This window comes from Podarcis erhardii (genome assembly GCF_964252035.2).
Source record: "Podarcis erhardii genome assembly, chromosome: 16".
NCBI lineage: Eukaryota > Metazoa > Chordata > Lepidosauria > Squamata > Lacertidae > Podarcis > Podarcis erhardii.
Window position 1 is genome coordinate 3,267,934 of NC_138514.1, and position 25,023 is coordinate 3,292,956.

The following is a 25,023-nucleotide window of genomic DNA, read 5'->3' on the forward strand; positions in this document are numbered from 1 at the left end:
TGCAAATTAGTGACAGTTCAGAGGCATCTGTCATCCCACAACACTTGAGGGCCACAGGTTCCCTAATCTCAAAGCCCAAGTTGCACCTTGTTTTTCCATCCTGGTTGCTGATAGGTATGTTTTAAATCTATTTATTTATAAACTGACTGTCTTCTATAAACTTCCTCTGAGTCTAAAGAAGTACCGTATACTGGAAAAGAAGTATCCAGTAGGTGCTTGTGAGCATTTGTGCAGTGATACTTCCACAGGGCAATTGCTATATTAATGAAAGCACTCTCTGGGAGAAATTATTACATGTTCCCAACCACAAAATATTGGCCTAGGTCCAGTTCTACTTGTAGATAATTGCAAGCAACTACTTGACCAGGAAATAGGCACATTTGGCATCAGACAGGCCCATTGCATTGGGGGGAGGCTTGGGGAGCATCATGATGTACAAGCACATCTGCAAGGACAACCACATCAGTGGCACACAGGCAGTGGACATAAATAGGATGTACAACAAGGAGGGGACTGCAGCTCTCATCATCCCTGATCACTGGCCATGCAAGTTGGGGCTGATAAGACATTGGGAGTCCAACAGCATGTTGAGGGCCACACATTCCCTATTCCTGATGCACAGGGTGGATCTATAAGCCTGGTGGCACATTCTAGACCAACACATTTATTGTGGCATGAACAATTGTGGGCGAGAGACCACTTGGGACTGTTGTCATCAGCTGGGAGGCACATGGGTACAGAGGGAAGAAACAGATATAGCTGGGACAAACTGCAGTGAAATGCAGGAAACGCAGTCTTAGGACAATTCAGTGAGAGCTTCAGTGTCTGCAAGAAAATCATGGTGACCTTTCTAAACAACATTGGACTCATCCACACTTCCTTTTGTGCTGTGTTCTCCAGGCACAGGTCCAGGATTTCTTTTGCTTAAGTAAACCAAACTGTATGACTTTGATGGAAGCTCCCTGAAATATTTCTTAGTACCCCATTTGCTCTTTCACCTTTCAGGCACAGTGATATCAAGACCCTATAAGGCATGGATTACCTTGTTAAAGTAGACATCACCTTGCCAACAAAGGTCCATATAGTAAAAGCCATGGTTTTCCCAGTAGTGATGTATGGAAGTGAGAGCTGGACCATAAAGAAGGCTGATCGCCAAAGAATTGATGCTTTTGAATTATGGTGCTGGAGGAGACTCTTGAGAGTCCCATGGACTGCAAGAAGATCCATTCTTAAGGAAATCAGCCCTGAGTGCTCACTGGAAGGACAGATCGTGAAGCTGAGGCTCCAATACTCTGGCCACCTCATGAGAAGAGAAGACTCCCTGGAAAAGACCCTGATGTTGGGAAAGATGGAGGGCACAATGAGAAGGGGACGGCAGAGGACGAGATGGTTGGATAGTGTTGTTGAAGCTACCAGCATGAGTTTGACCAAACTGCGGGAGGCAGTGGAAGGAAGGCAGGAGTGCTTGGCGTGCTCTTGTCCAGGGGGTTACGAAGAGTCGGACATGACTAAACGACTAAACAACAACAACACCTTGTTTATCCCACAATAACATTATTTGACTCCATTCCCCCCAACCTTGCTTTTCTGGAGCTGCCCCTTCTACATCTGCACGTCACATTCCCATCATGGCTTCCTGCAAAGAAATCTGGAAACTGTAGTTTACTCCTCACAGAGCTACAGTTCGCAGCATTCTTAACAAACTACTGTTTCCAATAATCTTTGGGGGAAGCCATGTGCTTTCACTGTGTGGAAGTGTGGAAGCCATGTGTGGAAGTGACCACAGTGAGATTTGGTGGTAGGATTCTGGAGGCAGCAGGTGGAATGATTGTGTGTGTGTGTGTGGGGGTGCATTTATGATGCTCCTGTCCCTGAATGACTCCCCACAAGTAGGAAACTGCTGCAACAGTGAGCAGGATAGGCCAGAACTTTTCTCCCTGATGTCCTAAGACAGGGATGGCCAAACCACGGTCCTCATTTTTGACTCAGGCACCACCCATTTTAGGAACTGGTCCTGCTCACAGTTGGCTTCAGCCCTGCTTACTGCCAGCATGTGCCCCTCTAACCGATAGTTGCAGAGGGAATGCAGCTGTCAGCAAGGAAGTTTCCTAATGTTTGTTTTCACTTGCAGGGAGGCTTTCATGTGAGGGAGCATCCCAAAGCAGGATCCCTCCACCTGCTGTCTGAAGCCATAGAGTCTATTCTCTCTACTCAAGAGTAGGGGATTCAAACCGCCGACCTTCTGATCAGCAAGTCCTAGGCTCTGTGGTTTAACCTACAGCGCCACCCGCGTCCCATAGTTTTTTTAGTAATAATAAGTGCCCTAAGGAAGTCAGATTATCCTCCACCAGGGCCAGGACCTTCTCAGTGATGGCTCCGACCTAGTAGAATGCTCTGTCCCATGAGAGCAGGGCCCTGTAGGATTTAACTTCCTTCCGCAGGGCCTGTAAGACAGAGCTATTCTGCCTGGCTTTCAAATTGAACTTAGCCTGATCTTTTATTCCCCTTCCTCCCCCCCCCCCCGCTTTTTATGAAGATTACCCACTCTGGGATCCCACAGCTAATTCTCTCCTGGTCTCCTCGCTGGCCCAAGTAGGACTAATTTAGCCAGCTAGCCCTGGTGATCATGTAATGTTTATTGGATGGATTTTCCCCCTAAATTGATTTTTGAATTTTGAATTTATTGTTATTCATGCTTTTATACTGTATTTTATGCTGTTTATTGTTGTATCACAATTAAGTGTTTTAAATTTGTTGTTAGCCGCCCTGAGCCCAGTTTTCTGAACCGGGAAGGGTGGGGTATAAATGAAAATTTATTATTTATTATAATTTATTATTACTTGATGGGGGGCAGCGGCCCCCCTGGCTATGCATCTCCCATCATCCCTGACCATTGTCAATCCTGGCTAGAACTGATGGGAAATGGAGACAGCAACATATGGAGGGCCAAAGGTTCTTCAATGGACTGCAGGCTCTGCTTCCATCTATACAGTGCAGAGAAAGGCCTGTGTGGATGAACAAGGCCTACAAGGGGTTTTACCACATTCTGAACCCTCAGGCCACTGGACCCTCGCCTGACATTATCTGTCCTGCAAATTGACCCACAGGGACAAGCATGAGGGTCAGCACTTTCCTTTTTTAATTGCCTGCGCTGAGCTAAGAGATACCTGCCACCGACACATGGATTTCCACAGACTTATTTTGTTGTGCAGTCCTACCAGACTTCCACAAAACGGTGGGTTAAAAATAAAATTTAAAAGTGTGGCTGCCTCCACCAGCAGCCTTGGCAAGACGAGGTGTAGTGATAGATGGCACTGTTAAAAAAATCCCTGCCCACGCAATATGTCCACCGATGCGTAACATGGAATTGCATGTTGGATTTTTCCTCAGTGGTTTGGGATAATGCAAAGTCAATGATGGGAAAGTGCAGGTTGCCACTTGGATGAGAACAGTGCTGCATGGAAAACATGCACACATGGGGTGGATCACATCCACTTTAAACTGCCATGTGTACACTGCCTAAGATATCTGAGTTGTTTTTATTTCTTTCCATTTAACATCTTGCTTTAATACCTTCATCTTGCATCTTAAGTTTATTACTGACATTTTTTTGGAATGTGTTTTAAAATTATTACCTCTTCATTTTATTATTTTCATTTTATTTATTTCACCAGAAATCCACAAAAATACATTATGAAAATCTGTATTCCTGTATATACTACACACCACAACTTGTAACCGTATACACCTGTAAAACTTGTAGAATCATAGAATTGTAGAGTTGATCCACATGCTAGTACAAACCTTTGGAGCGGGTCTTTGGTTTTCTGGAGAATTTGTAAACAAAACGAAGCTCCATCATTCTCCTGCTTTGTTCCCTTTGCCAGTGTTTATTTGTGAGTCAGTTTTTCTGTAAGGGTGATACACCATACTCTCTTGCACCGAGCATTACATTCGCACCTTCCAAAATGTGGCTATAACTATAGGTGCTGCTACCAAGAGAAATCCAATTAGTAGCATATCCACCTGACTGTCATCGAAAACAGAATGGGTAACGCAAGCTCGGGAGACTTTGTCACATGCGGATGCGTTTTCCTCATTGCCACGGCGGAGACCCTTGTAGTAAAGCCGGTAACGCACCCCAAACCCCACGCGGAGTCCTGCCATGTGCCCTGCATGCGCTCACGAGCTGGCCCCATGAAGCCATCACAAGGCGGCTGTTCTTTGCAAACCTGCCATGCGTTGCAAGCCCGCAGACTGCCTGCCCGCGTGCCTTGACTCACTCCCCGGTCTGTATGAAGAGGAACCCTCTATTTGATCTTGGCGAGCCGCCTTAAGCCGCCTTCCTTCCAGCCAGCAGCAGCCCAAGTCAACTTGACTGTGCCTGCTTGCATTCTGAGCATGGCATAGTAGTAGTAGTAGTCATAATAATAATAATAATAATAATAATAATAATAATAATAATAATAATAATAATAGTACAGTACAGTACAGTACAGTACAGTACAGTACAGTACAGTACTTCGCTTTCCCCTTTGCAGCGGGGCGGGAAGAAGGCCGGACCCGATCCCGCCCCGTGGGCGAGAGCCTCGCTCTTTCTGTTCCCGGGGATTTGCTGGCCGGCCTGTGCGTCACGGCGCGCGCCTGCAGGATTGCAGCGGCGGCTGCCCGGAGGCTGCGGCGCGGGGCGGCCCTTGCCAATGGCTCGCCAGCTTTTGCGCGCAGCCATTGGGCGGCGCGGGGCCGCGGGGGCGGGCCGGGGGGGGGGAGGCGGGGGGTGTTACTTGAAGAAGTGAACTTTCTCCCCTCCTCCTCCTCCTCCTCCTCCTCCTTCCCTGCGCGCTCGCTCTCTTCTTCCCCGGCAGCTGCCGCCTGGCTGGCTGGGGCTGGGGCTGGGATGGCGCTGAGCTGCGGCGTCGGGGGCAGAAGCGGCAGCCCGGCGGCGGGGGCGGCGGGGGCGGCGGCGGGTCCCGGGCTGCTGATGGAGGTGGAGAGCCCCGGCGAGGAGGAGTACGAGAGCCTGCCGCCCAGCGCCACCCTGGGCACGCACATGATGGCCGGGGCGGTGGCCGGCATCCTGGAGCACACGGTCATGTACCCGGTGGACTCCGTCAAGGTGAGCCGGCGGGAGGGCGCGCGGCGGGGGAGCCAGGAGACCCCTCGCCCCGGGGCAGGGGCGCGCTGCCCCCTTTCGGGCGAGTCCTGGTTGCCCCAGGCTGCTGGGGCTCCGCCGGCCGAGTGGCAGCGGCTGCCATGTGTCTCTTTCGCCCTCGCGTGGCTCCCGAGCGCCGCTCCCCGTCCCCTTCGCCTTTGACTCCAGGAGAGCGAGACGGGGGGGCAGGTCCCGGGCAGGGCAAAAGTCGGGCTGCGCTGCAGCTTGGCAGTGCCATCTGGGCTCTTACAAGCAACATCTCTGTAAAGGTCGCAACTGACAACCCCCCCCCCGCCCCTTAAGCCAAGAGGGGCGTGTTTTGCTGGCTGCCCTCCGCCACCCATATCCTCAAATTGCCATTTCTTGACTTTACTACTACTTACAAATAGGATCCGCTCACTCTGCATATTTCTGCGGTCTAATAATAATTGTGCTTCAGCACTGCAGCTGGAAATGCTGTTTCTGCTAATGATGGTGCTTAGACTTGAGACTAAGGATGCATATACATTCAAAGCACATTTTTCCTCCACCCTGAATCTCAGGAACTTCAGTTTACTACAGTTCCTGGCACCCTTAACAAACTACAGTTCCCAGGATTTTAAAAATATATTTTACTAGGGGAGTGTGTGCTTTAAATATATGTCACGTACGCAGCCTAAGAGATGCTGATGTTCTGTGCAGTGAATCATTGGCAGAGAGCATCCCTCTTAACCAGTCGGTGGACCAGGGGGACTAGGCTAGTCCCCTAAATGTGCCTAGTAAATTAGAGTATTAAAGCCTGGCTCTTCCTTCCCAAAGCCCAGGAAGCTTCTGCCCAGCTTAGGGAGGGATGTGTGTGACCCCCGCCCCCAGTCATCCTCACACTATGAAAAATTTCACTGCACACCACTGCTAGTTTCTCCAGTGCACTGGGCACTGTTAACCCTGTGAATACCGTAATCGTTATGTTATCCCAGTCGGGATTAAGGAGGGAATGTGCCTAATTCATGTTAGTGAGAATACAGTAGGAGGGAATGGTGGCTGCGGGAACTGGTGTTCTCCTGCTGCTAAATAATCTTCAATCTGGAGTAAAAGTCTTGTCTCCTTTCCCCCATGCTCAGTTTAGCAGCCCTTCTCCTGCGTTCTGTTACTTGGAGATGACTGCACCACCTTCCTAGATGAACAGGTGAACTGCTTTCCCTCCTGTCATTTCAGGTGGTGGTAGGCTCTTACCGGGCACTTCGCAGGAGTATTTAGAAGTGAGCTCTGGTGACCATTTTGGCATTATTGCTGAAGAGGCATCATGGAGTTCCCCTGCCCATCTGCCAGCAAGACTGCATTATCCGATTTCTTGACATACGCGTGTGTGTTCATTGTTCAAATCAATTGCCAGTGCAATCCTAAGCATATTTGTTCAGAATCCAGTCCCATTGTGTCCAGCAAAACTTGGCTGGAAGTAAGTATGCATAGGATTGCAGCCTACAGAACTCAGACTAATGTTAACGTTGCTTTAACAAAAAAAAAGAGCCACTCTTCCCACCCCTCATTGATCAGGTTTAGTCTCATTTGCAAACACACATTCACTGAATCATAGAACTGTGGATTCAGAAGGGACCACCAAGGGTCATCTAGACCGTTCCACTGTTGAACAGCTCTTACTGTCAGAAAGTTCTTCCTGATGTTTAGTTGGAATCTCCTTTCATCTAACTTGAAACTGTTGGTTCAATTCCTCCCCTCCAGAGCAGGAGAAAACAAGCTTGCTTCCTCTTCCATGCAACAGCCCTTTAGATATTTGAAGATGCTATCATTCTACGTTCTCTAGCAATATTTAGTATAATAGGCTAATGCTTTCTGCCACTCACTTGATTGCAAAAGAGGTCTGGCAGCAGGGTTGTGTCTGGTAACAGCATGGGCGTGCGCCTGACGTTACAACTCTCATTAACAAAAATGTGGCAATATGCTACTTGCTTGCCTTGCGAAGCACACTCTGGTTTGGAGCAGGAATCCGTGTGTTGCTCAAGAGTGAGGGAAAATGCAGTTGGGTGGCTGGCTTCCCTCCCTCGGGTTGTTCTTGTGGCTGGGTGGCGATTCCCTGATCTCAAGTTTTGCTAAGTTCAATCTTGAATGCCAGGGAATTTTTCAAGGCTTGACTTGGGAGTAGCTGTCTCCTGTCTGCTATGCATGGGGCACAGCAAATGTGCCTGCTCTGTGAACAGAGGAAGGCCACAGCTCAAAAAGCAAGTGTGAGCTTTGCACGCAGAAGGTCCCAGGTTCAATCCCTGGGGAAGAACCCTGGAGAGCCTCTGCCAGTCAGTGTAGACATTATTGGTCTGGTCTGGTCTGACTTGGTATAAGGCAGCTTCCTATGTTCATGCTGTCGCTCTGACATCTGCTGCAGCAGTGGGAATCCTGAACACATGTTTAAAACATCTTCATACGTTTCCCATGGTACTTCAAGGAACATTGGTTTTCACACCGCCATTTCATCTTCCACATAGCATGTATATCTGCCCCTCATTTGATCGAACTCTTTAATATTCTCAACTCTTTACTCTAATATTCTCAACTCCTACCTGAGGGAGGTGGTATTTCTGAGTTGGAGGGTGGCCATGGTAGTTTAGGGCTGGGCTCAGAGCCAGGACAGAAAGCAGGGCTGGCTCAAGACATTTTGGTACCTGAGGTGAAACACAAAATGGCACCATGAAACAATGAGTGGAGAACATTGGGAACAAGGGGGTAATAAAGATCTACATCGGGATCTGCTGTCCCTGTAGATCCTGCTGTCTGAGGCAGTTGCCTCACCTTGCCTCATGGGTCGGCTAGCCCTGCAGAGCGTTTGGTGATGGAACGGTGCTGAAGGAGCAAGTGGCATAACCTGAGATGCAGCCTTGGCGTTTTGAGGTCAGAGTCCATCTTGTATTGTCCTATGGTAGCTTCCACTGTTATAAAACAAATTGCCTGCTTTCCTTTTCCAAGTGTCAAGTTAATAATACTCAAGCTTGTGCAACTAGGAGCTAACCTGTTGGACCCCTTTGTAAAGTGGATTAAACACATTAAATTCTTTTGCATGTGAGAGAAATGCTGGTAAATAAGCAGTAATGACTGGTTTGGTGGTGGTTCAGTCATCTCTGTGTAATCCTTTGCTGAAGGTGGCAGGTGCAGGTGAGCCACAGGTGATGATCATGAACTTGTAGGAGCTGTTTGAAGTGGGAGCAGTGGGGTAGGTGAAGTAAAAAAAGAGACACACTTGCACACCCTTTTAATAAAGGGCAGCACTGAACATGAGCAGAATGCCTTTCCCAAACCCCGGAGCCAAATGTAGCTTTCCCCAACACATTTAGAATGAAGTAAAGAAGCAGGTAACAAGGTTGTCATTGAGACTTGAGCCTGGGTCGGTACTATTGTTTGAAAAAAAGAAGCATTGTCTTCATTGTTCATTCCCAGAAATTTGAAGCTTGCTGTTGATGATAGATAGTCCCCTCTGGTGTACCACCTCCAAAACATAGGGCAGGATTCTATACCAAATTGTGCATAGCTTCTTACTCCCCATCTCCCTGCATTGAGTGGGCTCAACAAATGCACTTATATTTTTCTTGGTATAATGCAGTGTAATCTTAACATCCAAAACACACAGGAATGCAGGAAGCCGCCTTCTACCGACTATTGGTCCCTCTAGCTCAGTATTGTTTACTGTAATTGGCACCTGCTCTCCAGGGTCTCAGGCTAGCGCCTTTCCTAGTCCAGCCCGGAGATGTGGAGAATTGGAACTGGGACCTCCTGCACACAAGGCAGATGCCCTGCAATGGAGCCGTGGATGGTCCTTGGTTGGTTATATTGCTTGCAGCAGGGAATGCTGGAGGGTGGCAGGACTTTTCTATTTCAGATGTAAGTGAGCATAGTTTTTGAAAACTAACATTAAACGGCTCTACTCATTTGGATTTGTGACTGCTGTTTAAGAAGCAGATGATGGTAAGAACATTTTCACGCCTTTACATTTTTATAGACTCTTGAAGGATTATTATTATTATTAGTATTAGTATTAAAATTTCCATACCACCCTTCATCTAAAGATTCCAGGGTGGTTCACATTATAAAAATACAAAATGAGAATACAAAATACATAATAAAACAAAAACAAACCAATAACCTCCCTCCCACAAACACATTAAAAAGCCATAGAATGTTAATCAGCTGAATGCCCAGTTAAGAGTTCTTGGCTTGACATAATCTAGAATTTGTCATAGACCTTTTATCAAGATCGTTATGCATGCTAGAGAATTTGGGTTGGGGTTCTTCCATATTGTTAGGTGATGAGACCCCCCCACCCCAGTTCAAAGCCCAGTGGAATAGGAGAAATGGAGTCCCACTCCAAAGCCCAGTCTGCGGGGGGGGGGGGGGAGGGGATGAGGGACGAGGGACTAAGTCAATTTCAACATCTCGCAGTTTCTTATTATTCCATTCTTAAGTTCAGCTATCCACATTTCTATATCAGTTTGTGAATTTTATTTTATGCTCTCATGAAAATTCACCAGAAATTTAGTGCAAATTTCTCCTAATATGCATATATTTGTATGCAGTGTTGCCTAATGCACACATTTTTGAAAAGTATGTTTCCCTGATATAATGCATTTTGTGCTTTTTTCTGCACACTAGTATATGCATTTTTGTACACATTCCTGGCTAGCGAATTGCATTGCAGAATTTGGAAGGGTGACTGAGTTTCAGTTCATGCATTATTTTGGAAAGTACACATTAGGTAGGTTTGCCTTTAAATATGAAATGAATTTGACACCCCGCCCGCCCCCCCCATCCCTATTCCCTGGCAGTATGGTAGGAGAATACAGAATGCGGACACTGCCAGGCAGATTTGGGGTGAGCTACATAATGACGGTCATTGCATAGCTAACAAATGGTTAGAGTTCAGCAGGTGGCTTGGGGAGTTGTATATCACATGTAGGAGGAAGTGGAGACTTCTAAGTTTGGTGACGGGTCCCCTTTCTTCACTCTTTTATGGATAAGGAACTTAAAATCATTTCCTCTACGACTGAAGGAGGATGCTTCCTTTGAGCAACTACGTCAGCTGGCTTATGAAACCATCTTTGAGCTCTCCTTTTAATTCTTCCAAGGTGGTGATTTGGCAGGCTTAAAGGTTTAGAGTGTTGTAAAACATGTTAAAGAAACAAGAGAGGTGGAGGGACAGGGAGAGTCTTATTGGCATTAAATTACGTGATAAATCTCAGCTTGGTGAACTTGAAAATGTGGATATGTGCTGAACACTTTGCTGTTCAATGTATAGCAGTAATTGGTGAAAGCTGATCTGTGCTAATTGTAAAAACAAATAAATTCCATGTTAATTGTAAAATAGTGACATATACATGCCCCTGAACACCCAGGGGCAACCTACAGTTAAAAACATAACAAAGAAGAGAAAAATAAAACATCAGTTTTTTTAAGGCAGTTATGCTAAGTAGACCAGGTCTTGAAGCCTCGTGGTTTCATGGAATGTTTGACAGCTGTCAGTTGACCATCACAACAACTGTAGTTTTTGGTGGAGTCGAACTCTGCTTCACATGCCGAGAGCTTTTTTAATGGGTTCCCTTATCTTCCTTACCCCTCTCCCTGTTTGGACATCTCCTCCCCACTCTGGGCTTTGGTCTCTCTATCTCTCATTGGGATGAGAAACCTTCGTCCCACCGGAAATGGCTGGGCTACAACTCCAGCAGCTGTGACTATGGACCATTCTTGTTGAGTCTGATACAATTTGTACCCCAGTAGCATTTGTGAGCCGCAGGTAACCCATGTCCAATTTATCCCCTGGTCTTTCCATCTCTGGCTCCCTAGAGCCATATACCTTGAAGCTGATTTCTGTGTTGACTGGGGTCACACCCACACAGTACATTTAAAGCATATTTATACTTCAGTAGTTATGTCTTCCCCATTGGGAAATGTGGTTTGTTAAGGTTACTGGGAATCATAGTTCTCGGAGGAGCCTTCTAAGAACTCAAAGCACCCTTTACGGATCCTAGAAACTGAATTTCTTAAGGGTGCTGAGAGTTGTTAGGAGACCCCTAAGAGAGCTACCATTCCCAGCACCCTTAACAAACTTCAGTTCCCAGGATTCTTTTGGGGAAGACTGTTAAAGTGGTATAAGAGTGGTTTAAATGCAAGGTGTGGCTGTGACCTGATTCTTCGAGGCTGCAGGGGGCTTGAATTGCATTCCTAGAAAACTTGGGAGGTGCTGTGGCTGAACAGGAGCCCTTTGGACAAAAAGTACGTCCTCTGCCATTTGGCGATGATCCTGAGCTCTTCTCTTCCTGCAGCAAATGGCAAATTTCTCAACGGAGTCTGTGCATGGGAGATGAAAAGTTTCAAATCCTCTGGCCTAGTTTTTGTTTAGTGTGCACTTACAGACAAAATGTGGAGTAGGAATTTTTGTATGTGCAGTTGAAAAGTTGATAATATCCACTTTGGAGGGAAAAATTGGGTTGGGGCAGGAAGCTAGATACATTCAGTGTGTGTGTTTATCTAAGCGCTTAAATTACAGGTATCATCAGGGTCAGCAGGTAAACAAATTTTGTTAAGGTAGAATGTGCTCAGATTCCATACTTAACACTGTCCGTATCTTATTAAGACACACTACTCTTGGGGGCCAGGCGTGTCTCTTTTTCACCTTGAGTGGCAGGTGACACTTTGTTATAAATACCTTCATATGCTCCTTGTTTTGGTGTCTGAACTTAGGCAGAATCATTATTGAACTGTTTCTGTATAGTAGCTAAAAGATATTGACTCCTGGGGAGAACCCCCCCCCCCATACAGAATGTAAGCAAGCAGTCCAGGATGCTTCGTGTTCATATTGCTTTTGGGGATTTGTGCCTACGGCTGTGGAGTTCACTTCACTTCATGTGGGTTGAAGGATCCAGGAAGCAACACAGCAGAAGCTAAATTCATGGTTCTCAGAAGTCCTATGACTTCTACACATGATACCCAATGTTACTCAAATTAGAGTAGACATATTGAAATCAGTAGAGTTAAGAAACTTAAGTTTGACTTAGTTAGCTATCAACTTTTAATTTGGGGGTTGCTGGGAGACATGGTTATTCTGTGTTCAGGCCTTCCAGTTCCACCACAAGTGCTGAAGAACAACATCTGCCTTGTCAGCCACCTATTACGGTACATCATTCATATTATTACAGGGACCTCAATATTCGTGGGATTTCAATGAAAATTAAAATATTTTCTGTCCAGTCTTTCCACAGTGGAGTCTACAAGGCATCTTAACAAGCATGTTTCAAATACAGCTGTAACAAAAAAATTGAAATAATCCAGCTGCAAGTTACGGTAACTAAAATATGAAATATAGGCTACAAAAGAGCAGCCTTCAAGCAAGGACACTTAAAAGCTCTTTCAAATGAGACAGTCTTCAGAGGGTACAAGATTGCAAGCCATGTGGGAGTTGGTCTGGGTGAACTTGGTGGGACTTACTTCTGCACAAAATAAAATGCATAAAAATGTGCGTACTCGTGCTGAAAGGGACCTTGGGATTTGTTCTACAGCCACCGAAGGTTGAAGTTTGTAAGCAAAAAGACAGGTCCTTTCTCTCAAGTGGCTGACAATCTAGACCAGGGGTGCACAACTTGTGACCCTCCAGATGTTGTTGGACTACACCTCCCATCATCCCTGATCACTGGCTATGTTGGTTGGGGCTGATGGGCACTGTAGTCCAGAAACATCTGAAGGGCCGTAAGTTGTGCACCCCTGTTCTAGATCATGGATCACCCGCCTGCTGTCGTACTGATGCTGCTGACTGGACCCCCAGCTCCCACCAGTCCCAGCCATTGTGGTCAGTGGGGATCTCTGCATGTTGGACATGGTATCCACACAACTTTGTAAATAAACCCATAAATCTTATCGGTTTGCCGGGGTCTGGCAGAAGAGGGAACGAAAGCTCTGTCCTTCATGCAGTATTGTGGTCTTCATCAAAAGTTTGCTTGTGTGAAGCTCCTGTTTTTGACCTGAAGATCCTTGCTGATTTTGCAGATACAGTGCTTGTCAGTGGTGGACCAACTGTGATCTGATCCACATATTGTAGATTGGCTTTTAGGCCCAAATCTCGAACGTGATGCTATGTGTGTGAATTTCAGACTTGTGTGACCTATTTGTTTTGTTTTGCTAGGATCCTCCAATCTACCAGCTGGGAGTAGGTGCAGGAGAGGGGCTCCAGGATGCCCTGGGGTGCCATGGAAGATGGTCAGGGCTGCTGCAGGCATCACCGGCCTCTGTCCCTCTTTCCTTCCCTCCCTCCCTCCTCTGATGCCCTCTCATGTCTCTGCCTCCCAAAGGCTTGCACAGCGAATGGTGCCTCTGGGGCTGGCCAGGGGGTGCTTCCCAGGCCCCTGTGGGGCAGTGTGAGGAGGCACCTCTCTTTGGGGGGGGGGCAGCTCAAAGACCAGGGACGGCAGCAGCAGTGGGCAGTGTTAGCAGCCAGCCTGTGACTTGTAGCTTGGGCAAGCATTGCATTGCTGTGGTCCGTTTGAATGAGGCGCTGGCTTCATGGAATGCTTCTTGGCTAAGTTTTTGCTTGCTTGCCCATCATGTTTAATCAGGACTTAGTGTATCTTCTGCATGTTTAAGAGGTTGCACAGGACCACTGAAAGACCGCAGGGTGAAATGCTTTCATTCCTTCTCTGTCGCAGGTTGCACATGGCCTTCTGAAATGACATACCATACTTTTCCGTGTATAAGACTATATTTTTTTATTCCAAAAACATGTTCAAAATTTGAGGTCATCTTTTTTTATAAATAATATTTATTAAAGTTTTAAAGGTTACAGAAGGAAAAAGTAAAAATACCACATAAAAAAAATAAAACAACACATCACAATATGAAGAAAATCCATTAAACAAAAACAAAAAAACAAAAACAAAAAACAAAGAAAAATACAGCAAATCTTCTCATTACTTATCTTTCATTAGCTTATTTCCTTGACCTCCTCACACCTCCCTTTTTTTTTCTAAATCAATTATCCTTTTCAGCAAATCCTTTCCCTCTTTAAAAAATTTAGTCCTGTAATTTATCTTAATATAATGTACCTTTAACAGTCAGTTATTCCCAACTCCTTTATATCATTCCTGCTAAAATCATATAATATCATTCCAACATCCTTCTAACAATTATTAATTTTACAATGTTTCTGTAGATAGTCTTTAAATTTCTTCCAATCTTCCTCCACCGACTCTTCTCCCTGGTCTCGGATTCTGCAAAATTTGAGGTCATCTTATACATGGGTAGTGTACTGTGGGGCTGTGGGATTGGTTGCTGCCGTGGGCTGGAGATTGTTATTGGTGGCTGCTGCAAGAGCTGTTGTTGATTGGCTGTTGCTGCGGCAATTGGGTGGGTGATTTGGTGCTTTTTTCGGCAATGGGACAGAGGATAGTTTGCTTTGTTGACATGCATGAGTGCCATTGTCTATCCCCTCTCCCCATTTTCTTAATTTTGAGTCCCCCCAAATAGGGGGCGTGTTATAGTATGGTAACTGGGGGAGGTTTGGTTCTCTTCCCTTTTCTGCTCTCCTGCTTCCAGTAAAATTGGCTTCATGATGATTAAGTAGCTGAAGAGGAGCTTTTGCATCGCTCCCTGTCTGCGTTGCTCTAATCCAGCAGGCAGTTATTCAAAAGTGTGCTTTGGCATGCTTTTCCAGAGTGTGTTGCCAGAGCTTGGCAGAATTAAGTGTACACAAAGTTGTTTCGCATGGCTTACGAGCACTTCCTGTTTTTTTGGATGAAAAACGGCTCTGCTTATCTTATGCGATGTGTAGCAGGAGAGCCAGTGGTGTGAATCAAGGCCTTCTATTGGTTCTAGTTTTTTAAAAATCTCTCTTTTTGAAATATAAAACTAAACCACCCTAAAATGAGAGGATGACAACTTTTAGACTGAGTTTCTAGGACAGAGCTTTCCAAACTGTGTGTCACGATACTTTTGTGTGTCGGTTGCGGTGTGTAGGTGCTTTTCGCAAAAACTCCCTGTGCTCCTCCTGGGGCTGGAAAGGGAGCGGGCAGCCTGCCGGGTAGCTAGTAAAACTGAATTAGTGTGTCGTGACATGATGCATGTCTAAAAAGTGTGTCACCAACATGAAAAGTTGGGAAAACTCTGTTCTAGGAACTTTTAATTGGGGGGTGAGGAACACTGTGCCCCTCCAGATTGGGCTGCAATTCTCATTATTTCTGATCATCTGGAGGGCCCAACACTGTGGAAGATAGCCCAAAGGGGGCACAGTCTCCCATTTCATCCCTGGTTTGGTGTAGTGGGTCAGAGACTAAGCTGGGGCCACATCCACACCAGCCATTTAAAAGCAGCATAATACTCATACATCTATGCTTCCCCAAAAAGCATCCTGGGTACTATAGTTGGTTAAGGGTGCTGAGAGTCATTAGACTATTCTCTTCACAGAGCTTCAGTTTCCAGAGTAGTTTAACAATCCTCCTTCACAGGGAACCAGGTGAAAAATGTCTGGTGTGGATGTAAAGGTAAAGGTAAAGGTACCCCTGCCCATACGGGCCAGTCGTGACCGACTCTGGGGTTGCGTGCTCATCTCGCTCTAGAGGCCGGGAGCCAGAGCTGTCCGAAGACACTTCCGGGTCACGTGGCCAGCGTGACAAAGCTGCTCTGGCGAGCCAGCACCAGCGCAGCACACGGAAACGCCGTTACCTTCCCGCTGTAAAGTGGTACCTATTTATCTACTTGCACTTGGGGGTGCTTTCGAACTGCTAGGTGGGCAGGAGCTGGGACCGAACGACGGGAGCTCACCCCGCCGCGGGGATTCGAACCACCGACCATGCGATCGGCAAGTCCTAGGCGCTGAGGTTTTACCCACAGCGCCACTGCACTGAGGTTTTACCCACTGCTAAACGAGCACTTTTCTAAACGTTGTTCCTTGGCACTCTCTGTGACCTTGTTTTGCTGGAGGTGATGGAGAACCAGAAACTTGCCGGAGATGAAATAGGGTTTCTCTATTAGAACCCCAAGCAGGAGTAATGTATACAGCAGATACTTACATGTACTATATCTGTAGCGGATCTCTCTTTTTGAGGTGGTGAACTTTGCATGCATTATAGATCCTTTTCCAGAATCTGCTTTAACATGCAGGAGTTCCATGGATGGTATGTCAGGATTTCCTGAAAGGGCAGGAAGTTCAGTGGTTGGAAATGTAGAAAACAACAACTGTTTTTTTTAAATCAAACATTGTACATTTGAGGGCTAGAAATTTGTTGATCTGGCACTCCCATAACTCCATTGTGATGCTGGGCAAATAGATAGGATTATGAAAAAGTTAAGACACTTCTTGGGGTTTGCCCACTAATTTGGACTTTTCCTCATGTTTCAAAAAATGTTGTTCCCCCTTTACTGAAAATCCCGGCGAGACTGTGAGAAACTGAAAGCAGCATTTTCTCTCCTCTCTGCCCTTCCCTTCCCTTCCTCTGCTGCCACCACTGGAACTAAATAACTTGGAAACTGTAAGAGCAAAAGTCCTAAGTTGCATCACAGCCTTACTTTGGCAGTGATATCTTAGTCTTCCTGGTCAAAGTGCCTTTAAAATTGCTGCCTCAAATGAGGCCATTCATTCAGGCAGCTGTTGTGGAAGCTTGTTCTGTTGCGTAATCGGCATAACAGGAAGAGTCTACCGTCCTGAAGGTTGCTTTGGGCCTTTATGCACAGGGATTATGAAATTCTCCCTATGCAAATTTCTCCCCAGTCTTTAGGGCTCCAACTTACCTGAACTTTGCCACAACTGATGGGCGCATTCGTGCCTTCTGTCTCCCCCCAGTCCGGTCCCCTCCCCTGGTGTGCAGATCACTTCTGCACATGCGTGTAAGGATACCAACGCACAACCTGGTGGTGTGACATTTTGCATGTACTGATTAAAAAACTGGTTTTGATCCCTCCTGGCACATTTGACTCTGCAGCATGTGTTTCTATGAGCAATTGAGCACTGAAGTATGCAATTGCCTGCACATAAGGAATGAATTTTGTCTTGAGGTGGTGCCATTATGTGATGAGTGGCTCAGGTGATGGCTGGTGAGTTTGGTGGTGTTGTTGGTTGTTAATCTGATACTTTTCCTTCTCTTCACCATAAGGTCCCAAGGCAGTTTGCAGCAATTATAAAACTACAATATTGAAAACTGTTTAAAACAAACTACAGTCACAGGAATAGGGTTGTTCCTAAAAACCTCTGTCTTGGCTGTCAGTTTGTTCTGTTCATGTTAAGCAGGCTATTGGCCCATATTTCCCTTCCGTCTGCCTTTTGGCCGCTGTGAGGCTATTGTGTGCTGCTAACCAGGCACACAGGGCTGCATGCCTGCGGTGATGATGGCTGTGCATGAACAGCTTCTTGCTGTCTGGCCCAGGTCCCTGGGAGTCACCTAAAGGTGACGGGTTAAGCAGATGTCATGGTCTTGGGCGAAGGATGCCATGCAGCTCAGAGCAGAACCCTGTGTACATGTACCGTCCATGAGAATAAGTCTTGCTGTCTTCAATAGGACCCAGGAAAGTGCCTGCCACAAAGGCCTTATTCTCTGTTTGTGCAATATGGACGTGATGGATCCTAGAAGCTCTTGCACCAAAAAACCTGCCTGCTGCATTTTATCTGTGGGCGTTCTTTTTTCTCAACAAAATCATTTTCTTAAGCCCGCGATCTGCTTACTGCATTTTGGGTGGGGAGGAAATTTCGGTCAGATGGGCTAGCAATGCTGGAAATGCCTTAACTTAGTTGCTTGCGGATGAGCTTTAGCCCCTGTTGACTCAAAGGTTTCCCTTTGTCCATGTGCATCTTCTTGTCAGTGGCAAAGCAGACTCATTCTGACAGGGTATGAGTCTGCCTTGCCAGGAGTCCAGGTATAGAATGCCCTTCAACGTTATCTTTTAGGTGCTGGTAACAAAACAACCCCCCTTTCCCCCCCCCAAGCTATTTAAAATTCTGTCAGTGATGTGTTCTTAGTACTGTTTAAGCTGTCTCATCTGCTGCTTTTTATCTTGATTGATGGCATTGTACCCCTTGTGTTTGTTACTCACCCAGTGGCCCCAGGCGACTAGGAATTCCATGCGGACGAGTGGGTGGTCCGGCAAAGGAGGAGCAGATCTCTCTGTCTCTTACTCCATGAATCCACTTCTGTGCTGGCCATGGAGGATAGGAAACCCACCCCTCAGCTCCACCCCTCCTTTGCCAGCCTGCTTGGCAGAAGGGATCATTATTAGTCTGCTACTAAGAGGGTAGTATCCTGCGTTAACGAGTCTGGAGATGCAAGCTGCTACTAGGCTCAAGATCATTGGTGGAAAGGAAGACTATAAATGTAATAAATAACAGTTAATAAACAGTTTTTAAAAGCCCATGAAAAGTTATAAGGCTGTCATAAGCAACCTTGAAAGTTTTAGAAAATGAACAGTGATAAAATGATTTTATATTTCAAATGTTTATATATCTGTGGATTGAGTGGAAGGGAGGAATGGTGGGCGAATAGTCTGGTCCTCTTGGGCTTTCTGGTGTGACTTTTTCAGCTCCAGACTGAGCCATAGCAGGACTAGGGAGTACTTGGCCTAGTGGAGGGTGAGCTGTGCTTGCATTGGGCCTGTGCTTTTCATCCAGGAAGAGAGGGGGAAAGTTCAGAGTTCGATGAAAGTGTTTATTATTGTGTCAATGTGACATTTCCCAGTATTTACGCAAGTGTAAAAAGATAGGCCTCTGCCCCAAGGAGTGTGCAATCTAAATTTAAACAGGAAAGAGGGGAGTGAATTGTGTTGACATGTGTCAATAGAAAGCTTTCATTTTCTCTTCTTAACATGGGCCAGAACCAAATGTTTCCTGCCAGTCGGTTGCACAATTGCAAGGGAAGCTTGCATTTTCTGGCCCAGCCCTGCTTCTCCCTCCCTGCCTACGTAACCTTGTTTCACTGCTGGGAAAGATGACTGAGCATTTGGAGCACTCTGAGTGTGGATGCGTTGACCAACCTTTAATGGCAGACCTCTCGGAACACGGAGTGTGTGCAATTGCCATGGCTGCTTGCTAGCAAATGGAAAGTGAAGGAATACTAGACCTGTGCTTTGCCAAGGTAAACTTTGGCTGCACTTGCCAAAGAGAGACTTTCCTTTGGCTTGTGTTTCCTCCTTCTGCAGAGCAGTCATTCTGGGGAGAATTCCTTCCAAGCTTCTGAGAAGCTCTGCTTTTTCCTGATGAGTCTTAATCATTTTGCGGTGGTGGTTGTGGTCTGCCTGCTCTTCGCATTGAATCTTATTTACATGAATGTGTGGCTTTGGGGGCAGAGGAAGCTGCCTTATACTGAGTCAGACCATTGGTCCACCTAGCTCAGTATTGTCTACACTGACTGGCAGCAGCTCTGCAGGACTTTGGGCAGGGAGTCTTTGCCAGCCCTTTCTGGAGATGCCACAGATTGAGCTTGGAACCTCATTGTTGTTGTTGTTGTTTAGTGCCTGCACGCCAGGCACTCCTGTCTTCCACTGCCTCCCGTAGTTTCGTCAAACTCATGCTGGTCGCTTCGAGAACACTATCCAACCATCTCGTCCTCTGTCGTCCCCTTCTCCTTGCGCCCTCCATCTTTCCCAACATCAGGGTCTTTTCCAGGGAGTCTTCTCTTCTCATGAGGTGGCCAAAGTCTTGGAGCCTCAGCTTCAGGATCTGTCCTTCCAGTGAGCACTCAGGGCTGATTTCCCTCAGAATGGAGAGGTTTGATCTTCTTGCAGTCCATGGGACTCTCAAGAGTCTCCTCCAGCACCAGAATTCAAAAGCATCAATTCTTTGGCGATCAGCCTTCTTTATGGTCCAGCTCTCACTTCCATACATCACTACTGGGAAAACCATGGCTTTAACTATACGGACCTTTGTTAGCAAGGTGATGTCTCTGCTTTTTAAGATGCTGTCTAGGTTTGTCATTGCTTTTCTCCCAAGAAGCAGGCTGCTGGAACCTCATACTCTGCCACTAAGTTGTGACCTTGCTCAAAGGATGCTTCTTCTCTTTTACTTGTGTGAAGGCAGGTAGATTGCTCCTTCAAATGTTTAGCTTTCCTGGAGCCTTTTAAAAAAAGATGGCATCTGAGGTTATAGAGGGGAATCCTTTGTTTGTGAAGCCCTGAGTTTGGTCCATGTTCTCCCCTCCACTCTGACAACTGTCCATTTGCTTACCCCCATCTCTCTTTCCCTTCCCGGGCTCAACTTGCACTGCTATGCAGGATAGCGGGGAGAGCATGAGACTGTTAATCTCAGGGTCGTGGGTTTGAGCCCCAAGTTGGGCAAAAGACCCTCCTTCTCTACAATTCTATGATTCTAAGAATGGAAGGCATGTGAATGGCTGCTGCTGCTGCTGCTGCGAATCACAGGTGAGGAGAGTCCTGTCATGCTTGGCTCCTGCTTACGGGCTTCCCATGGGCATCTGGCTGGCTGCTGTGACAGCAAGATCCCTGACTAGATGAGCTTTGAGCCTGTTCCAAGAGGGCTCTTCTTCTCTTCTCTTGGGCAGGCGAACAGGAAACAATAACAGTGTAGAGTAGCAGCGCCTACAGGGCCCCATACACTAGCAGTGTGTCGCTGGGGGTGAATCCTGTGCCCTGCGTATACAAAACATGGGAAATGCTGGATGTCTCAATGCTTGGGACAGAGGCATCTGCAGTGAAGAAGAGCAGGGGCTAAGATGCTGGAAAGGATGCGCAACACATATTTTTAAAAGTGTGTGTTGGGGGGTGTTGGTCTGTCAGTAGTTGCAAGCGATGCCTCCACATTTGCAAGCTGCTCTGAGCTTGGAAGAATGGGACTATATGTAAATGAAATAAAATTGCTTTTTTGTGAAGAGGATCCCCGTGGTACCTATTTTCCAGTAGTTTCCCTTGTGGGATGCTTGAAATCTACCTGTTCTCAATACAGTTTGCCTAACGCTTCATTTGCAGTTGGTACCGATTCATTGTTAACTAAGGAACTTACAAAGCAGAAGCGCTTCTACAGTGGCCCCATTAGCTAAAGTGGTGCTTCAGGTTAAGAACAGTTTCAGGTTAAGAACGGTCCTCTGGAACGAATTAAGTACTTAACCCGAGGTACCACTGTACTTTGCAAAGTCCTCCTCCCCACATCTCTGGTGGTGAGTTCTCTTCCCTTCCTACCCACATGCCCTGCTGGACTCTTCTAGGGAGAGTGGAGTTACTGAGACAGCCTGCAGAAGCATTGTGCAAATGAACAAGACTACCCGAAAGGAGGAGTTGGTGAGGCCATAAATTTTGCATGCCCAGTAAGTCACTCCAGCCGAAACTGGTGGAGCCCTCTTGTTCAGGGTTGCCTCCTTTAAGCTGTTTATTTATTAGGTGCCTCATAATGGTGATTATTTGGGCAGTGCACAGTAAGTTAAGATGTGGATTCATAGTAAAAGCTAAACCAGTGCTAGGATCAGGACTCATCCTTATCTCTGTGTGTCATTAGTTCTGCTGATGAGGCTTTTTGAGGGCAGCTGCCTCATTTGTAAGACTGGAATGAGGATCCTTCCCCCGGAGTTAGGGCAGCTGCTGGGATCTCCATTCTCAAAAGAGAGAAAAACAAAGGGAGGCTTCTGCAAGTTATTTTGTGCAAGTGTCTTTGTGTTGTGGGTTGCACCCAAAATTTCTCTTCTTCCGGAATGCAGCTCCATTAATGTCTAAAGAAAATCTCAATTACTTTATCTTCCAGTCATCAGCAGTTGGCTTAACTTGAGGGTTGTATTCCCAGATATGTGAAGGCCTGGAAGAAAAATGGAAAAATTGAGGACATCCTCCCCATTATTCTGTCCCCACCCCCCACTGGGCCTTCACATCTCTCTAGGTGCTGGGACTTCTTCTTTTTTAATGAGTTTGTGTTCAAATTTGGGTGCCCGCCCTGCAGAAGGCTTATTAACTGTTAATAATGTGTAGTCAGCTAGAAGGCTGGGATTTATTTTGCTTGCTCTGGCTTGCCCTATTTCCTTTCAGCACTTTAATAGCCAGTAGGTGGGGCTTTTCCTTCCCAGGGGGTGCAGTGATGGGAGCAGCCATGTTGGCTGAGCACCTTCCTGCTGTGGAGAAGTTCAAAGATGCAGAAATACCATGACTTCCTGAAGGGCTGTTGGATCGAAGAGGGCAAAGCTCATCCCTGGGTTTGCCAAGGATTGACTCTGTAACCTTCTGTATGCAAAGCACCTACTCCATCACTGAGCAACAGCCCAGATGTGGAGGATTGACTTGTCAGGATGAGTGGGACTTGTAGCATCCCCACATTTTGGAGGCACTGACTGCTCTCTGCACTGGGCACTAAAAGTCCATGGTTATCACTACCGGTACTCCAGTATGAAGAATGTCCAAGGAGCATAACTGCTTGGATTCCTAAAATACAGTGCTTCCCTCTAGCCCCGTTTTCACACAGGCTGCAGTTGCATGCATTTCCCATTCTTGGGCAAGCACAAGCTGCTACTGGTTCTGCTTCAGGGTCCACACTTGCAAGACATCTTTGTTTTAGCTTTTATTGACATAGCCAAAGAGGATTCAATACCAAAGCCTTGTGACATATTTTGTTTTCCAGTGCAGCTTTGTACTAGGAATGTAAATCTCAGAATGCAATGTCCCAAAATAGTCTGCAAGAAGCTAAATGGAAACTAAAGTTCACCATTAAAAGGGATTTTTTTGGCTGCATTTTACTAGAATAGCATTATAGTGGCATCTCTCCACAGACAGGCATGCCAGGGCCAGCGTTCATGGATCTTAGTCATATGTGCTTTGCTACTGCAATGTAGATTCCAGATGCTTTTTTATTTTTGAGGCCTGTCCAAGGCCAGTACTACCATTAGGCAGAGGGAGTCAGCTCCTTCAGGCATCAGATGCTGGGCAGGAGGGCAGCAAGGTAGTGGAAAGATGGCTGTATGTGATATGCACCCTCCAAACTTGCCTACTGCTCTCATTTGTGGTGGCCACAGTTGCCATGATTGCTAGTCCAGCTTCTGAACATGTAAGCCAAGGAGTGGAGGTACCATATAAAGACCTACATTGTCTCCCAGTATGTTTCTGAGCACAATTCAAAGGGTTGGTGCTGACCTTTAAAGCACTAAACGGCCTTGGCCCAGTACACCTAAAGGAGCGTCTCCACCCCCATTGTTCAACCCAGACACTGAGGTCCAGCTCTGAGGGCCTTCTGGCGGTTCCCTCACTGTGAGAAGCAAAGTTACAGGGAACCAGGCAGAGGGCCTTCTCGGTAGTGGCGCCTGCCCTGTGGAATGCCCTCCCATCAGATGTCAAGGAAATAAACTACTATCTGACTTTTAGAAGACATCTGAACGCAGCCTTGTTTAGGGAAGTTTTTAATGTGTGATGTTTTATTCCATTTTTTATATTCTGTTGGGAGACACCCAGAGAGGCTGGGGAAACCCAGCCAGATGGGTGGGGTATAAATAAATTACTACTACTACTACTACTATCATCTTGTTCCTCACCTGAAGCAGCAAAATATCTTGGGCAGGCCCTGCATATGCTTCATGTTGGCTTCTGAACTGATAAATTTGATGGGTAGCACAGATCCTGGATTCATGGGCATAATAAAAGTTGGGTTGCAATCTAAACCAGTGTTTCCAGGTAGATATTCCCCTCCCCTCTCCCTGGGGTTTTGGGTCTGTGAAGAGGGTGAGGGGGCCTAGGGTTAGAAAAGGCGTTTATGAGGTACAGAGTGAAAAATTTAATTAGGAACTATGAGCCCCAGAAACATAGGGCATGGGCATGTATAGAGTGCATTTCTGTTGCCATTGAGGAACTTCTAAATTTAATAAGATGATTCCACAGTGCAACAATATTCCTTTAAAAAAACATTTTATGATTCTTGGGAATGGTGATTGATAGATAAATGTTGGTTATATATTGATTTTTCTTGATTGTATTTCATTTACATTCCCAAGAATTTGGGTTGCAGTTAATAACGACTTTATAAGCTCATAAAGGGATCAGTGAACTCAGAAGTTTGGGAAACCCTGATCTAAACAGAGGCATAAAATTCCAGAGCTGTTGGACAGGAACTGCCTTAGAGGGGCATAAAAAGGTATCTTTACCCGAGACAGTGAGGAGTAGCAGACAGTGCAGGAGTTGCTGGAAGGAGGTGTACAAGGTGCCATCCAACCATCTGAGGGACTCCATTCCAGATTTGTGTAGGGTTTGCCCCTTAGCCTTTTCTTCTCCTGAAGATGTTCCACAAGGCAGCGGAGATTTAGGACCAGAGTTTTTCTTCTTCTAAATGGGCCACCTTCCCAGGTTGAGGAGCCCCATCTACTCAAGAGGAGACCCATTGAATACTCGGACCTAGGTTAGCCATGTCTGCAAATTTCAGTGGGTCTGAGTATGATCCGCATGGGATGCTACCCAGGGCTTTTACAAGATATCTACAGCCCTTCCGGGTTTATCTCATGTGATGGTCTTCGTCGAGGGTTCTTGCTGTGGAGGATAAGGCTGCCAAAGCCAACCAGCCATGATAGCTATATGTTGCCATCAAGATGAAGGGTGGCCTTCCTGCGAATAAAGGTTCTGCATGGGAACATCAGTGGCAGAATGCTGTTCTGTTCATGCCCTATTTGTAGGTTCACCATTGAGGCATCTGCTTGGCCACTGTGAGGAATGGGATGCTGTGCATTTCTTTACAAAATTAATTTTATAATACCAGGAAGTCCTGGTCAGGGTGGACTCGTGGTCTGAGTGTAAGGGCATTTCAGATGTTCATATGATGCTCAGCTTGGAGAGATATTTTTTGGTGCTGATTCAAGCAGCTAGACAGTGTGTGCAAATGGGAACTGTCAGGATTTTGTTTCCATTGCCAAAGAATGGCTTGTCCAAGATGAGTGGAAAACCCTTCCCACCCCCTTGCG

General features: G+C 46.3%; 1 protein-coding gene and 1 long non-coding RNA gene across 4 annotated transcripts in view; both read left to right on the forward strand.

Annotated features, from left to right (window-relative positions):
• The first annotated feature begins 4,899 nt into the window (after positions 1 to 4,899).
• Positions 4,900 to 25,023, forward strand: part of SLC25A37 (solute carrier family 25 member 37) — a 38,410-nt gene continuing 18,286 nt past the window's right edge. Inside the window, exons 1-2 of one of the 3 annotated variants that reach the window (XM_081843357.1) lie at positions 5,034 to 5,116; positions 6,253 to 6,317. Coding sequence is in view for 2 of the 3 variants with exons in the window: in XM_081843355.1 (XP_081699481.1) it covers positions 4,982 to 5,116 (135 nt within the window). In the remaining variant the exon portion in view is untranslated. Of the gene's footprint in view, positions 5,117 to 6,252; positions 6,318 to 19,103; positions 19,231 to 25,023 lie in introns of those variants that run through there. The other 2 variants (XM_081843355.1, XM_081843356.1) reach the window with 2 other exon arrangements.
• LOC309331332 lies at positions 13,488 to 14,551 on the forward strand. The gene is made up of 2 exons (XR_014151827.1): positions 13,488 to 13,913; positions 14,400 to 14,551. It is a non-coding gene; the product is annotated as an uncharacterized lncRNA (long non-coding RNA).